The sequence below is a fragment of the Hemiscyllium ocellatum genome, chromosome 36, assembly GCF_020745735.1.
Source record: "Hemiscyllium ocellatum isolate sHemOce1 chromosome 36, sHemOce1.pat.X.cur, whole genome shotgun sequence".
In the NCBI taxonomy this organism is placed as follows: Eukaryota; Metazoa; Chordata; class Chondrichthyes; order Orectolobiformes; family Hemiscylliidae; genus Hemiscyllium; species Hemiscyllium ocellatum.
Genome location: NC_083436.1, coordinates 18,448,160 through 18,465,962, shown reverse-complemented (window position 1 = coordinate 18,465,962; position 17,803 = coordinate 18,448,160). Strand labels below are relative to the sequence as shown.

At 40.2% G+C, this 17,803-nt stretch overlaps 1 protein-coding gene across 1 annotated transcript in view; it reads right to left on the bottom strand.

Annotated features, from left to right (window-relative positions):
* LOC132833376 (alpha-1,3-mannosyl-glycoprotein 4-beta-N-acetylglucosaminyltransferase B-like) overlaps nt 1-17,803 on the bottom strand; it is a 244,518-nt gene that overhangs the window by 84,490 nt on the left and 142,225 nt on the right. The window contains exons 5-6 of the mRNA XM_060851600.1: nt 7,907-7,953; nt 6,371-6,484 (exon numbers count right to left, since the gene is read on the bottom strand). Coding sequence (XP_060707583.1) covers nt 6,371-6,484; nt 7,907-7,953 — 161 coding nt within the window. The remainder of the gene's footprint in view (nt 1-6,370; nt 6,485-7,906; nt 7,954-17,803) is intronic.

Here is a 17,803-nt window from a genome sequence, read left to right as displayed (position 1 = left end):
ACCTTGCTGGGGTTGTTTTTGAATGTTGATTTATTTTATCAAGGTGAATTGGAAGAAAGCCTGCAGATAACAAACTGAGTTTGAGGGAAGCTTGGAATGAACTAGCTGAGCTGAAGGGAATCTCACTGAGATTTAAATGTGTTGGAGGGAATTCTGCTAAAATAAAGCTGAGTGGAGGAAGGCTGGCTGAGGGAGGGAGGAAAGCTGATATCTCCCATTTCTGAACAGAAAGCCCTCCAAATCTGTTCATGGTGAAACCTATTTGTTCTTTCAAAATAGCAATTGAAATAACATCGTAAGATTGTATTTGCTAAGCAATCTGCATCTGCCACACTTCATAGATAACCATGCATGATTCGTGATTTTACCTGATGTGCCAGAACATCAGAGCAAATGTTTCCAGAACATCCTACATTTTATATTTTACATTCAAGAATAATCCATTAGCCAAAGTATGTTTTTTTTTCCCAGAAATTAAATCTCTTCAGAGGAATCTGTTTTATTTCCCTCTTTTCACCTGGAAAAGGCTGCGTATCCGTGTGACCGATTGCACGTCAATCAAATATTGTATTTATATTAAGTATGTTTTGAACATTTTGTTTAGATAAAAAGCCAATAATTATGTTAATTAAGAAACCTGTTATTTAAAACCTGATATAGATAAAGAATTTTGCTATCATTAACTCTTGCTGAAATTTATTTCTAACTTCGTGTTGTCAACCATGGAATAGTAGGATTAGAGTGACAGTACACTCCTCCAGCCTTGCTTGGAACATGTGCATTAATAGTTTCAAAATATTATTAATCAGGATCCTCAGATCTGTTTCATTTTCATTGCCTATTGCTATCTTTCCCATTTAATTGATGCTCCTTCCCTATATTGGTTTCTGTTCAAGTAGATTAAATTCATCTGCTGCCTGTCTGCTCAATTTTCAGGTATATTCAAGTTTTCCTGTTGTTTATCCTCTTCAACTTTATTAACTTAGTATGGTCTATACATTTAACTGTTCTGTATATGACTTCTCACTTCAGATAATCCATAAAGATATTGAACAAGGTCCTGTAACAGACCCCTATGTGACCATGCTAGTCATATTACCTCAGATTGATGATAATAAATGGAGCATTAACCTCTAGTTTTCTATTGGTCAACAATTACATATCCTATTCAAATTATTTCAACTAATTTCAGTTTCCCTTACTTTCAGTCTGAACATCTTCAAAGGAACTATATCAAAGGCTATACTGAAATCCAAAGTATGTTAGACATACATGGTCCTACCCCCAACAATCTATTTTAATCACAATCTCAAAGAAAATAATAAGTTAGATGAAGTGGTTTAAGATCATTACCTTCTTAGAGTCTCCCAAGTAAATGGGAAGAGATGTAGAAAAGAAAAATTGACGATGAAAGTGGATTTTAAAAGATTTTGCATCCACCAGGGTAAAGCTGGAATTCTTCAGGGTCAAACAATCAATATAAACTGAGGGATGAAATTCTATAAGAAATAGAGGAGCCATGCTAGCATACGTGATAAGGTGTCATTGGTGCCTATGAATTCAGGAGAAGGCCAGTTAATTGCATAGGAAAGACAGGCTTCCATTCTACTTGGTGCACATCTGGGATACCTGAAGTGGAAAAGTGACCAGCTTGGAGGATCAATTGTCAGATCAGCTCCACCTTTATGTAAAAAGTGCTGTCTATTTGCTTTCAAGAACTTCCTTTGTCAGAAAAATATAAAATATAAAGTGGACAAGTCCACAATAGCAGAATGTTTACCTTCCAGTTACTTCAAATAGAGCATAATACTCATGCATTCTTTTTATTCTACGATAGGAGAAGATCTTCAGTAAGGTGTTCGACAAGGTTCCCCATGGGAGACTGATTAGCAAGGTTAGATCTCACAGAATACTGGGAGAACTAGCCATTTGAATATAGAACTGGCTCAAAAGTAGAAGACAGAGGGTGGTGTTGGAGGGTTGTTTTTCAGACTGGAGGCCTGTGACCAGTGGAGTGCCATAAGGATCAGTACTGGGTCCACTACTTTTTGTCATTTACATAAATGATTTGGATGCGAGCATAAGAGGTACAGTTAGTAAGTTTGCAGATGACACTAAAATTGGAGGTATAGTGGACAGCAAAGAGGGTTACCTCAGATTACAACAGGATCTTGACCAGGTGGGCCAATGGGCTGAGAAGTGGCAGATGGAGTTTAATTCTGATAAATGCAAGGTGCTGCATTTTGGGAAAGCAAATCTTAGCAGGACTTATACACTTAATGGTAGCATCCTAGGGAGTGTTGCTGAACAAAGAGACCTTGGAGTGCAGGTTCATAGGTCCTTGAAAGTGGAGTTGCAAGTAGATAGGATAGTGAAGAAGGTGTTTAGTATGCTTTCCTTTATTGGTCAGAGTATTGAGTACAGGCGTTGGGAGGTCATGTGTGGCTGTACTAGACATTGGTTAGGCTACTGTTGGAATATTGCATGCAATTCTGGTCTCCTTCCTATCGGGAAGATGTTGTGAAACTTGAAAGGGTTCAGAAAAGATTTACAAGGATGTTGCCAGGGTTGGAGGATTTGAGCTATAGGGAAAGGTTGAACAGGCTGGGGCTGTTTTCCCTGGAGCATTGGAGGCTGAGGGGTGACCTTATAGAGGTTTACAAAATTATGAGGGGCATGGATAGGATAAATAGACAAAGTCTTTTCCCTGTGGTCAGGAAGTCCAGAACTAGAGGGCATAGGTTTAGGGTGAGAGGGGAAAGATATAAAAGAAACCTAAGGGGCAACTTTTTCACGCAGAGAGTGGTACGTGTATGGAATGAACTGCCAGAGGAAGCAGTGGAGGCTGGTACAATTGCAACATTTAAGAGGCATTTGGATGTGTATATGAATAGGAAGGGTTTGGAGGGATGTGGACCAGGTGCTGGCAGGTGGAACTAGATTGGGTTGGGATAGCTGGTTGGCATGGACAGGTTGGACTGAAGGGTCTGTTTTCATGTTGTACATCTCTATGACTCTATGACTCTATTTGAGAAAAACATTTCACCCAGAGAGTTGTTGGTATCTGGAACTCACTGTCTTAAAGAGTGGGATAAAGACTGGAACCCTGAAGACATTTAAGAGCTGTTCAGATGAAACACTAGAAAGTAGCAATAGAACAGATGGACGTATGTTGGCCAGTGCAGATACAATGAGTTCATGGGTCTCTTTCTGTTTTGCAAAAATGATATGGGTCTCTGACTCTATGTGGGTGCTGCCTTTTTGTTGTCCATCCCTAATTACCATTGATTGGACAGTTTGTTAGGCCCTGTCAGAAGGCAATTCAGTTTAAACTACATTACTTCATGCTTGAAGTCACATGTAGATCAGACAAGGTAATTTTGGTCAATTTCTTTCCCTCAAGGACATTCATGATGGATTTTTGCAACAAATCAAGTTAGTTGTTGTGCTCACCATTACTGTTGAAAAAACTCTTTCTGTCAAATTTTAATTTGCTCCTTGATAACAGAATGGCAAAGATACTGCAATGATGCACCTAGGCACTGAATGATTGTGTAATAGAGAGCAAGCGAGATGCAGCCTGGTCTATTTATGAGCTGGAACTCTGCTCGCTGTGTGAAAAGTGTCCTTGTTGCAGCCTTTCAATGCTAGATGCTAGTGCACCCAGCAGGGCTAGTCTATGCTTCCAGAATGCCTTGCCATTGTATTAGAGAGGTGCCATGGTGATTGTGAAAGTTTGGCAAATGCTGGATGCCAATGTCCATCAATAAGGGCCCCGTCCATCATGTCCTGTGATGCAGTTTGATCCTATGCAACATGGAGGTCCTTCAGAGCAAGTGGTGAGCTGAATCTGCCAAGTACCCAGTCTAGTTTTCCTATTATGTTTTGTTGATGTCTATGTTGTTTTGAGTTTAGTAAAATAGAAATCTGAACATTAACAAAGTTTGTTCAGCTTGCTAAGATATAGGTGAAAGCAGGAATAAGGTAGCTATGATCGTATAGAATGGTGAAACAGGCTCAAAGGGCCAAATAGCCTACTCCTATTTTCCTTCTTTCTATATTTATCAAGCAATAATCCACCTTAATTAGCAACTCACTATGAGCTAGTTGATTTGCCACTTGTCGAACACATGAAAAATGGAGCAATATGCTCAAGCCAAGATAGCCCCTCTCGACCTTTTGTCCTATTGTGCCACAAATCCTGCATTGCCCATGTTATTCAAACCTCTACAACATTCTACCCATCAATCTTGAGTAGGAATGTTGAAATCAAAATGTATGCCAGCTCCCCTAAAAGCAAAACCATTCCAAGTACGCACACTGGGCTGGGGTGGAAATATACTCAACGTTGGATCCAGAAGGTTGTAAAGTGCCTAAACAAAAGAATTTAGGCAGTGTTTCTATTGTTTGCATTGGGCTTCAGCGGAATACTGTTGCAGACCTTGGACAGAAAAGTAAGCATGAGAACAAAAAGGACAGCTTTTGTGGCTATGAACCATTAATACCTTCAATGATGAAGGTGAAAAGCAGTGGTGAAGTATTTATGCTTTTGAGGGTAAAGTGCAGGAAAACAAAACAAAATGGGCATGTGTAGATAACTTCCACTGGACCTCTACTTTAGCACCTATTGGTTTGGTGCTTCTCTTATTATTAAGAGGCTCTTGATGCACAGAAACATTCCATGCCCTCCACACTGCTTCACTACAATGGGCCATGCTAACCTCATTGGACACATGCCTGCCATTATAATACTCCAGAGACTGAACCCATAAAATAAAAGCTGCAGATACTAACATGAACATTGCAGTCACATCAGATTTTTGTTTTAGCTAAATTTATATATATAAAACAATATATAACCAAAAAATTAACAGTAAAATTGGACATTTTTACAAGGGATAAGACAGAATAAATCAACTCTCTCCCATTTCGCTGCTCCTTGGATGCTGCCTGAACTGCTGTGCTCTTCCAGCACCACTAATCCAGAATCTCTCTACATTCAGATAATTAACTTAATGACAGCCTTACCTTCCTGCTCAATTTTGCTACCTTTGCAGGGGATAAATGATGAAGTAAGGCATTGCTCACTGGCTGTAGTTACAATTTTATCATCACTGAAGTGGTACAGCTCAAAAACAGAGGCTTTCATTAACATGGAATTGCTGGCAAATGGGACTAGATCTGATCGGCGCAGACAAGTCAGACCGAAGGGTCTGTTTTCATGCTCTACAGCTCTTTGACTCTAATTGATGAAAAATCTGAATTTAATTGTCCAACTTTAAAACAGATATTGTGAATAACTTAATTTTGTTCGTCAAATATTGGTAGAAGCATGACCATCTATGGTAGGATTGGAATGTTATCAATAACCATTACCAGACTATACTCCTGACTTATGATCCAGCATTGGCTGAGGATCCGCAATGTTTCTGGAGAAACAATTGTCTTGACCCATTTCTACCACTCCTCTGAGATCTGTGCATCAGGAGACCTTTTAGGTTGTGTCAGGTAGTTCCAGTTCAGATAAAATGTGAATTCAAATAAAGCTTCCTGTATTCTGACTTATCAATAGGAGGCGAGGACTGTTATGATCCTATCTTTATAGGAATGAAAACAGAATGATTTTTTTAAAAATCAGCCCTTATTCATGTGTGTTTTATCACCAGATAAAGGCAAAGTCACCTATCCAGCTAGAAATTAAACCTGGGATAGAATTTAAAATATTATTTCAAATCTATGCAACTGGGATACAACCTCCAACATGTTTTAGCTGAGAATTCTTGAAACTCATCAAACATCTGGTGGTGACAGATCTAGATCATGGTCCAATTTGATAAATCCAATTTAGAGGTGGTTCTTGAAGGTGGGTGGTAACTATAGCAAACCACATTTGAATCATTAGCATTTATCTTGGTATTGAAGAGAAAATGATAAAGCAAATGGAGACTATGTTGGTAGTTATTGTTAATTGAATTATTTAGAAATATTCAAACACATCCAGCATCCACATTGATTACCTTTACTCACAAACAATCTGACAGTGTTCTCAACAAAATGCAAGTGTGTTATGTGAATGTAAGTTTTGGAGGCAAAATTGCATTCATATGAATAAAGTAACAGACACTAAAGAGTCAAATATCATGGCCTTAGACGTCGAACATTTACAAGTTTTACATGGACAAAAACATTGCCATCTGCAATACACCCTGTATGAAGATGTGATGATGGTCAAAGTGGAAAATGTAATGGAGGCTTTGGATATAGAGATCCCTCCCAGAACTTAATTCAGTTGTGTTGCAACATCTGTCGAATGGCTTTTTTTCAAGAATATATATTAGTAGGCAACTTTAAAATTCATACAAATAGTTACCTTACTCTCTGTTGGGTATCTCCAAATGTTTCCTTCAGATTTGAGAGGTCAGGATAAAAATCAGCAGAAGGAGAGATGATCTCAAGAAGCCCTGATTGTATTTCATTGGAGTACCTAAGGGTAGCATGTCAATAATGCAGAATTATCAATTTATAGGACAAACCTATGAAGAGAACACTATTGATTTTCTGGCAACTTGCAAATGTAACTTGGTTTCACACTCTTGGCTGTTGAAATTACATTATGCAATATTAGAGATCAATGCAAATTTAACAGCTGATTTATTACAACCATTTAGGTTAACATTATTCCTCTTTCTGTTCAGTATACAGTCTGAGGGACCATCTTACAACCATGGACTTACACTGAGTTCATGATTATGTTTGACAAAGTATTTCAGTGGGTTGCCATTATCTATTGCTGCCCAGGAAATTCCCATTCGTACAGTCTGTCCTCAGGCATATTAGAAGAATATATAGGCTGATCTATTGGCCACGTAGTGAAGATCGTTCCATGACTATCAAGACCAGAGCTTCTGACCCAGAGACAGGGTATGCCATAAGGCCTCCTTAACACACTTACTAACATCATGAAAAATAAATTTCTCACAAAAGATATTTAAAAGCTTTAATTCCTAGTATCCCTTAATGCAATGTTAACATTATATCATACAAAATGTGAAGTACTGTTCAATATTCTTATGGTCAGAAACTCCTTAAAGAATTGCATTTATTATTATAAGATAGTGGCAGAATTCATATAACATTCACTTGGAAATTGAAGTTCGAATAACCGAAAAGGTCTAAGGTGGTTTATGCTAATCAGCAAGCTAAAAAGTCGAAATTGTAATTTTCTGTCTGCCTGATGCTAGTCCAGGCATAACCTCTCGCAGTTGTATTTGCTAATTTTGCTTGGGTTTCATTTCAAAGCAATTCCATACACAAATGGGCAAAACAGTTTTAATCCTTTACCCCGTCCCAAAAATGCCAAAGACCTGTAACCTCTTGCATTTTCAGTCTGGAGTCAACTCTTCCATTAGCATAGCAGGAAAAGGAATTTAATATGAGCCAATTACCAATATGTGCTCCAGACAAAATGCCAAGCTGTGAGTGGAAAATCTGAAATTAATCCAGTCGTGTAAACTGTCTTGTCCTCAGGCATTGCTGGCACACTGTCCATGATTTTCAGGTATCCATGATCTGTGGGAGGGCCCCCACCACCAACACAGATACGGTCCATGTTTAATTGGTTTTTCACTTTGTGTTAGTTTGTCTTAGCCTCCTAAGCTCATTGTGTAAACAGTGATGAGTGGCTTCCTCGTCCTAACTCAGCCAGGGCCTCTGCCACCACCATTAGAAACTTGCTTTCAGCATGGGCTCTAGGGATAGTCCTCTCCTCCTGTCCTCTGCTCTACAGCTCTTTATTGTGTCATGATCTGATTGCAGCTCAGTAAGAATGGCAATCAATTTGCAACTTGGCACCATGAGCCATTGCTCCAATTTTTATTCATTATCAACTAGTTGACTTCAAACTTACGTGTTTTGTAAATTTTCTACCAGCTTATTTACATAATCTTCTTCCACCTGTAGACCAAAAACAGAAGAATATAATTTAACCCATCAATATTTCATGACTTCTTTGTTCACTTTAATATTATATGATTACTGGAGTACAGTTTTTTTTATTGTGTGGTATTAATATTAATTGTTTCTGTATAAGAGAGAGATGCAAAATTTAATTCCTAAGGTAACAGGAAAGAACTATTGCCCAATTTCTGTGCAAGTGTAGCACTTCACTAGTCTATGGAACTAGTCTTGCAGAATTACTCTCTGTCTTAACAATTTAACTTTATCCCTGTCTCCAAAAAATATCATCCTTTGGGGCAACTATGACCAGGTTGTGCTCATTTAAAATCTTTATAGTAAAGAGATTTTTATCCCATCAGTCTAAACTAGATTTGATCCTAGATCTGAAATTTAAGTGCTCGAACATTGACCATGCTTAATCTTTATCTTGTTGAATAAGTAAACATGATAATAGAATTATATCAGTTTGACAAATGTTCCAGCTAAACATGCATTAAAGGTCAAAGTGCAGTACTGCACTAAAGTGATTTTAATTGGTACACAAGACAACAAATATCCTACAGTCTAAAAATTCTGGTTGCACCAATCCTGATTTGTGTTGATAAGGGATAGAGCTGCAGAGATATTATCAGGAACACAGATGCACAGGCAAGATAAAACTATGCAATCAACGTCCAACTTTGTACATTCATACCATCATTAAGATTGGCTATTTCCACCTATGTAATATTGCCCAACTTCACCCCTATTTCAGCTCATAGGCTGCAGAAACCCTCATTAATGAGTTACCATCACTTGATTTGACTATTCCAATACATGCTTGATTGTTCCCTCACATTTTACACTCTGGTCATTGAGGTCATTCAAACCTCTTTGTCTGCCTCACACTAAGTCAGATTTATCCACCTCCCTGTGTTCTTTGACCAATACTGGCTTCCAGTCAAGCAAGCTGTCCATGGCCCAGTCCTTGCCCATTTCTGTAATCTCCACCAGCCTCTAAGATAACTGAGGCAACCATTTCTGGTCACTCCAGTATCCCCCAATTTTAAGTGCTCCAACTTTGGCCATACCTGCAGTTGCCTAAGCCATGGATTCCCCTTCTCCATCATCTCACTAAAATACTCCATCATCTCGCTAAAATACTTTAAAAAATAATTCGTAAATCTATACGTCAAATTTTATATTTTTTGGCTAAGTGCCAATTGTGTCAAGTGTACCTGAGGGTTTTTCACTGCAAAGTACAGTGAAATTTTTTTGCCAAAGTCTTTAAATACATGTGCTGTCCCTTTGATGTCCATCTTATCTGATTCCAGCCCATCTTATTATGTGCCATTCCCAAAACAACTTGCTACTTACTGGATATTGCCAAAAGTCTGGCATCCCTTGCATCTATGCCATCTTTAAAAGGCCACTGTACACCCAGACAAGCATTGACAATCTGACATTGCTCTCAATAGTAACATAATGACTTAGCAGTCAAAAAGCTGACAGTCCATCACACATTACAATCCTTCTTCAGTAGGCACTGGGGACAGAGTAGTGGTGACTTAGAAGAGAGGGTGGTTAGTTGAGATGTAGCTGAGGACAAGTAAAATAAGTTGACTGGGAGTCAAACAGTGACTGGGACAAGAGAACAGGATTGTGACGTGTGATGGACTGTCAGCTTTTTGATTGCTAAACCTTTTAAAGATGGCATAGATGCAAGGGATGCCAGTCTTTCAGCAATATCCAGTAAGTGGCAAGTTGGACAGTGACAAGTTGTAAGTCTTCAGAAGGGGAACATCACTCAATGGCAAGAATCAGACAATTCCAAAGACGAGCTTTTATTTACAGCCAGCAAAATTTATGAATGCAAACCAAATGAATAGAAGTTGATATTTGTCCCGCAATTATTCTAGGGTTCATGCTGCACCCAGCTCTATCTACTGGAATCAGATGTCGGTCCAGCTTCTTTCTGGCTTGCAGCATGCACACAACTGAGTTATGTCATGCACAAGGACAGCTTCCCCCTCCAAAATGGTCTCATTCTCCTCCTTGGAAAACTGCTCTATTTCTCCCAGCTTCTCAGGTTCTATAGCATCAACTGGTTGCTTGCTCCAAATGTTCAGAGTACAGAGCGCCAGGATGATGTAGCACACTTTGTCTGGACTACATCAAAGGGCTTAGGCAAAAGTGAGGACTGCAGATGCTGGACACCAAAGTTTAGATCAGAGTGGTGCTGGAAAAGCACAGCAGGTCAGGCAGCATCTGAGGAGCAGGAAAATCAACGTTTCGGGCAAAAGCTCTTCATCAAAAATAGGGCTGAATTCCTGACGAAGGGCTTTTGCCCGAAACGTTGATTTTTCTGCTCCTCGGATGCTGCCTGACCTGCTGTGCTTTTCCAGCACCACTGTGACCTACATCAAAGGGCTTCCCTAGGGCAATCCAAACAGCAGAGTTGCATGTTTTATCATGATGCTGGTGGCAGCATGAGCCATGAGCTTGGTGAGTATGGCGTGCCAACATAATACTGTACATCAATATGGAAGTGCCCACTGCTCTCCAACCTGTTCTGCACAGACCAACATCATTCAACTTTTTATTGCATTCAGTAGGGTCCAGTAGCATCCTAAAATGCAAAATGATGAAGCGATATTCCTTTCCTCCTGGTGCACCCACTTTAGGGTATAGGTTAACTCAATCACCTGTATGTAATGCAGAGTGATACTAACAGCGTGGGTTCAATTCCCGCATCAAATGAGTTTACCATGAAGGACTCTCCTTCTCAACCTCACCCCTTTCCTGAGGCATGGTGATCTTTAGGTTAAACCACCATCATCATCTCTCTCTAATGAGATAGCAGCTCTGTGGTCTAGTGACATTATTTTTACAGCACCCTTAAAAGTTTCCCAACTGATGGGATGCTTTTACCCAGCATTTGTCTGATTTTATGTCATTGTTGCTAACTTCTGCATCATTGAAATTACAATGTTAGGTTTGCAAACACTAACAGCAATGTGCACATCACCTTTAATCTACATTTAAATCCTCGGCACATTCATTCCACATGCACTGCAAATGGACGAAGAAGTGGTTGCAAATGAAATGGAGTTTGCAAAGGTATGCATCCTAATATTCAGCAGATGTGAGACCTTTGCTTTTGCCCATCAGACAGGAACACCACCTCCTGGACATTGTCACAGCCATTTTCCAGTTCAATTTTGCACCTAGAGAATGGCTGGTGATGGGGCATCAAATCCAATTCATGGTGGACACTGTCAGCATCAACCTGTGCCTAGTCACCTGGTGTACTCCTCTTGCTACCTGAAGCCTCCATATCCCCTTACACCCCACATTATCCCGACAGTGCATTCCCACCCATCCCAGCCTCCAGCTGTCTCCCTTGCTCCCAAGCTAGTGGTTCTCCACATTCCCCTCATGGTGGCCTCCCTTCCTTGACCTGCCATGCTCTTTGATGATGATTTACCCACACCATATACACCTAGAGTTTCTCCCTGTCACTGTCCTGATCTCCATCTCTACATGAGCTTCTACTTTTCCATTGCCCCAGCCCCAGCCTTGACTCACCTAACGCCTTTGGCTGCAATCTCCCTCCTGCCTGCATACAGCTCCCTTGCACCCTCCTTTACAATCAACACATAGAACCCCAGAATTATTCACCTATGACCTGTGACCAAGTTCAGTGGGAAGCACCGAGACATCCAAGCGCTGTGTTTGCCATTCCCTGACGGACAATACATGGTCTAATGATTCCTTGTGATGTGTGTGTGTGTTTCTGTCTGTCTATTTCTCTGTCTAAAGGCAACATGTGACTGTCATCAGCCCTCCAGCCTCAAGTATTGACACTCTCAATGTTTCAACAAGATTCTACCCTGGGAAGCATTTTTCCACATTTCATTAAGTTAAAGGTGCTACATAAATATTACTCAGTGTATTAACTGATGGGGTCGGAAATTGTCTTCACTCCTTGAGTGGTGATCTGTGCAAGTGAATCATTTGTCCTATCCAATTTTCATCCTGTTTACTTCAGAGAATGAAAATCAGGTATGTTTTATAATATGCTTCCATCCTATTCACCTCTATGGGTTAACTTTCAAGCTGTGAAGAAAACAGAAGTGGAGTTTTGCTGCTGGCAAATTACTGCAGAACACTGAGCTGCAGAAATAGCAAGCAACTTAGAAACCATTCTTAATGCATAAAAGTAGTTTATTTTTCAACTTTATTATTTACAATCATGGAAAGGTATAGCACAGAAGGAATTCGATTCAGTCATTCCTCTGCTGGTTCTTTGAAATTAGTCCATTTAGCCCCACATTCCTGCTCTTTCCAATAGCTTTGTGATGTTTCTTTCTTCCTTAAATACTTATACTTTTTGCAAGTTATGATCGAATCTGCTTTTACCACCCCTTCAGACATTGCATTTCAGATCATAACAATCTGCTATGTAAAAGTACTTCTCCATATCTTGCCTGCTTCTTTTGCCAATTACATTAAATTTATGACCACTAGTTACAGATCAACCCCAGAGCATAGTTTCTCCATCCTGACATTATCTGAAATCACTCAATGTTCACCACATCTATTAAATCTTTCTTTCACCTTCTCTGCTCTAATAACCACTCCAGATTCTCTAATCTCTCCACATAATCGACATTTATTGCCTTCATCTCCAGTAGCGTTCTAGTGAATTGCCTTTGCATTCGCTGCAAAGCTTTGACACCTTTCTAAACCACTGTGCTCAGGATTGGGCAAAAGACTCCAGTTCAAGCCCATAGCCAGTCATTTATAAAAGTTCAGTCAAACATTCTGCCTTTTGTACTCCGTGAGCTGAACTTTCAATCTCCACTGACATGAGAATGGAGGTTGGCGGAATGGGGGATGATGAAAATATCATACCAGTGGAGTGCTCCAGGCAGCCCTTGGTGGGATCATCACATACCGTACTGTCTCTCAGTCTGAAAATCAATTGTTGACTACCACAACTCTGCTTTCATTACGAATTTCATATTGGCACTGCTGCTATCCATTTGATCCCATGGACTTCCATTTTGCTAACACTTCAAATATATGGTACTTTATCAACTCCTTTTGAAACTTCACAGACACAAATCAACCGCACTGCCCTAATAAATCTTTGTTGTTACTTCAGCAAAGAAAACTTGTAAGTTGCATTTTAAAGCAGAAATGTGATTCCATTACTGGAGTGTGAATAAGTCAGTTTTTCCTGTTAGTTTCAATAGTTTCAGAGCAGTAGCTGAAGATACGCAGATATCAACATAAGAATGAGAATTCTTTATGCACTCTTCATGTAGTTCTGAATCAATGTCACACTCTTTTATCTAGTTGTATTAAATATTGCCCTTGTATAACCTTGAACAAATTGTACAGATTGAACTTTAGAACCTGCAAGTGTGTTTTTTTTATTATTGTTTGATAGCTATATTACACTTCCTGCCTTTGCTGCCTTGAGATATGCTTAGAATGTTAATTTGAGAATGAATGCAGCAGAACATAAGGCGTCCGAATTTAATGCTGTACTGTGAACAATGCAAATCCTAGAAACAGGTCTGTCATTTCTATAAATTATTCCATAGGAACCTTACACAGATTTCACTCCTATCATCACAACAGTGTCAGAACTCATGATGGATTATTCTCATGGAATCATGATGCTACTCACCAAGAGTGCATGTTTTATAATTAGCTGATTTAAATCATTCAGATAAGTACTGTTTAAATGTTTAATTTTTTAAAAATTGAGTAACACAATAGCAACTCAAAATTAGCAAGCGTCTTTAAAGTTGAAACATTGACACTGAGCCACATGGGGAGACATTCAGGACATTGCCAAACACTTGACCAAAGAGGTCGGTTTTAACAAGTGTTTTTAAAGAGAAGCATTGGGTCTTAAGCAAAGAATCCTAGGGCCTATCCAGCTAAAGGTTGGGCTGAAAATTTTAGAACAACTGAAATCAGGGATGTGCAACTCGCCAGAACTAAAACACTGCATACATCTCAGAGAGATATAGGGCTGGGGTGGGGTTTGTAGAGACGTAGGGAATGAATGAGGCCAACGGAAGAATCTGAAAATGAAGTAAAGAAATTAAAAGTCACAATAGTCCGCTTGGTAAACTTAAAGGGGTTGGACAGTGGAGTAGTTAGGTCAATGGGGTTGAGCAAGAAGTAACCATTCGAGGTTGAGTGAAGCAGGTTTGAAATTGTTCAGCTTTATGGGATACAAAACCAAAGTGGAAAGGACAAAATATTTATTTACACCTGTTTTCATGCCCATTATAATTGATGAATGCAAACTTTGCATTTTGTCATCACTTGAATGATTCCTGTGTACAGCCAAGCACACTCTGCATTACCAGCTGGCTGTTACATTTAATAAGGGACCTTTCAATACATTTGGAGAGCAAGTGTTTCAGCATCCAATCCTTTCTTCTTACTACTGGGGAATTAATGATACAAGGCTGCTGTAGAATGGGAGAACAGAATCTCCCCAGCCCAGAACAATGGGTGCAACAAGGAATCAATTTGGAAAGATTTGATTTTGAACGCCAAGAGAAAAATATTTTGATTCGGCAACAGGTTTTGAACACAGATGAATGGTGAGAAGCCTATTTACATACTACCTCATTAATATGTAGTTTTCTGTTCTCTCACACCAGATGATATCAATTGCCAACACAAAAGTCAGAGTTCGAGCTTGTGAATTCAGCTTGCTATATGCCTCTCCAGACCTCTAACTTGGACAGCAGGTACCAACCTCTCAGGGTATGCTCCTTGGGCAGAACCACTTGCTACAATACCCAGTCACCTCCACTGTCCATGGCAATTGGCATCAGACACATACCAGCCTCTTTGGATGCTCATTGTACATTTCTGACCGTACTTACAATACAGTTCTCCACTTCAATGCTGGAGAATGATGACTCCTTTCATTCTAACGCTGCTGCCAGGATACTTAGCATACAGGGACAAGCACTGAGATCATGGATTGATCCAAGGTGCATCTCAAGGCTCCTCGCTTGGTGTCTTTGTACTCACTCACTTGGATGTTTACAGTATCTCTGCCTTGCCATGCACTTAGCCTTTCAGTTCTGAATAAGGAGGCATACAGTACTTCTGTCTTGCCTTGCCACTTAGTGTAGACATAAAACATGGCAGTTTGGCATGCTGTCAGCAGGTCATTAGTCAAGGGAGTGGACATGTTTATGTATGGCACTGTCCAACATCAATTTTTCATCTGCACCATCTGCCAGTCTCAGCACATGCAGCAAGCACACTGCATGGGTTTCAACCATAGGATCTTTACTCAATGTCTAATGGCAGTAGTTTCCATCTAAACAAACCAGCCTCTGATATCAGTTCAGGGCTTGGATACGATGAGTTGACTGCTTGAAGCAGTCAAGGCCAGAAAATCTGAACAACTTCACTCCAGGCAGTGGACTACAGACAGTCGTGCAGATCCAGTACAACCAGCCCTGGGATTCATAGTACGTCAGAGAGGGGTCATCAGTTAGGGCTATCCATCCAAGTCTGTCAGTGGGTTTTTAATGGTTCGTCATGGGGGTCAGCTCAGTGAAAGTCGAGGAGATCATCATGGGATTTGGCAAAGGCAATTGTGGGGATTGTGGGGATTGTGATGTGGGAGATTACAGGTCATGGGAGGACATGAGTCATTTTGGGGAAGGGGTCATTAACAGTCACAACCACTCTAGCTTCATCAGGTGACAGAATGGCACAATGTTTAACATAGATAAGCTGGGGGTTCAGGGCTTAGGGGTAATGTTGGGAGATTAATTTCTAAAAGAAAAGGTAGGTGAGAATGCATGGAAACTCAGTACAGATGGGTTCCACATTACCTTTGTCCTCACTATCCCTGTTGAATCCATCTGAATTGAGTTTCCATATATTCATCAACATGCTCTTAAATGCAATGCTCCTTTTCTTGCATGATTTGGGCAGTGGGGTGAGGTACAAGGTATTGATAATCATACAGCACTTACAAACTCTGTCTGTTTTTGGATAGCATGGCCAGTGCTGCAGTCTTCAAAAGTCCATGGAGAGCCATTCCATAGGCCTCTTAGTCAGAGTGCTCGATGTCACGCTGCATAGGGGACTATGCTAAACCACCATTTGTGTGTTGTGCAAATTCTGACTGCCTACATTACTATGGACCTGTTCTTTTTCTGATATCACCCAAATTTATTCATTGGAACTGTTACCTGGCCAGAGCAGGACTTGTTATTCGTAGCCATGACATATCAAATACAAAGAGAAGTTGAGATGCATCAACAAACTCAGGACCAGCAACAACCTCCAGAAGATGCCAAATGGTCTCCATATGAAGAAATTGCAGTTGAAGATCCCCCTCGAGATGTGCAGGAGATACAGGAGGCTCAGTGTCTATTGCCTTCAGTATCATTTCCTTCACATGAACAAGGTGCAGTGTCGATACAAAGTGAGGTTGTCCTGGGACATTTTCACCAAACTCTGCCAACTATAAAAGCAGGATCTTTAACTGGAAAGATTGGCTGGCCACACCATCCCCATGACAGTTAATTTGACAGCTATGCTGAACTTTTATGCAACAACTGCTTCCAAAGATCCATCGACGCATATGTGGGATCTCACAATCTTCAATCCACAAATAGTTCAAGACAGTTATCAGTACAATTTGTAATAGATCTCACCGCTTCTCCTCAGCCCCAGAGAAGGACTCCATTACACAACCTGCCAACTGAGGGTCAGGCATAGATACCATGAAGCCATTTCTTCCACCCAGGTCATCAGGAAGCAGATGATAGGCCTCCTGATGATGAGGTTCTGCTAATTGGATTAGTTAGAGAGATTGCTGCAGGATACTCCAGACAGAATGTTCTCCATGACCCTTACAAGCTGTGCTCTGCACATTTAGAGGAGGCATAGAGGAGATGTATAATGGAAGTTGAAGACCTGGGAAAGCGGTAGCGGTCTTCTGAGGAGGAAGATGAGGCCACTGAACAGGAGGAACATCACCTTTTCCATAATGCACTGCTGCAGCATCATGACAACAAATCAGACAGGACCTCATTGACTCGCTATTCCAGTTCATGTGAGCTGGGTGCAATGATCACAAACTGACCGTAAATTTGTCAAAAGGCAAACAGTCCCTGCCTATTCCCTGAAGCAAACAGATTTTTTTTTTCTTTCTTCACTTTTGCTGTTGCTGAATAAAAGTGAACATATTCAACCATTTAAAGGCTTTCCAGTATGGAATGCTATTACATTGACCAAAATGAAAATGTTAGGCTACACTGAGTCTTAGGGAAAGACTATTTCTCCAGTACATGAGGGAAGACGAAATGGTACTAAAAACAGGTAGCCTGGGTAATTTGGTTCTCATAATTACAATTACAATGACTGTTGGATTAGATAGTTGATGATGTAAAATAGCAATGGATTTACAAATGTGCACTTGTATTTGTGATAAAATGTCAGCCATGCCACCTATGTGCCTGCAAGATGGCAGTGATATGGTCGACTCTTTGCAAGCTTCGGCATGCAGATCTAGGTTTCCTGTTTCCTACAATCATTCTACACTCTTTAAATTAATAGCATGCTTTTAAAAATTACTAATAACTCTGTTTTATCTAAACTCACAGGTTTAAAGCTCCTCCAATCCTCAAAGCCGGCTTAAAGCTCCATCCCACCTTGATAATGTTTTTCTACAGCCTCTATCATCGGGGAGAAGGTACAGAAGCCTGAACACACAGACCAGCTGGTTTCGCAACAGTTTCTACCCAACTGTTGTTCGAATACCGAATGGACTCACAAACTCTTAACATTTGCCTGTACC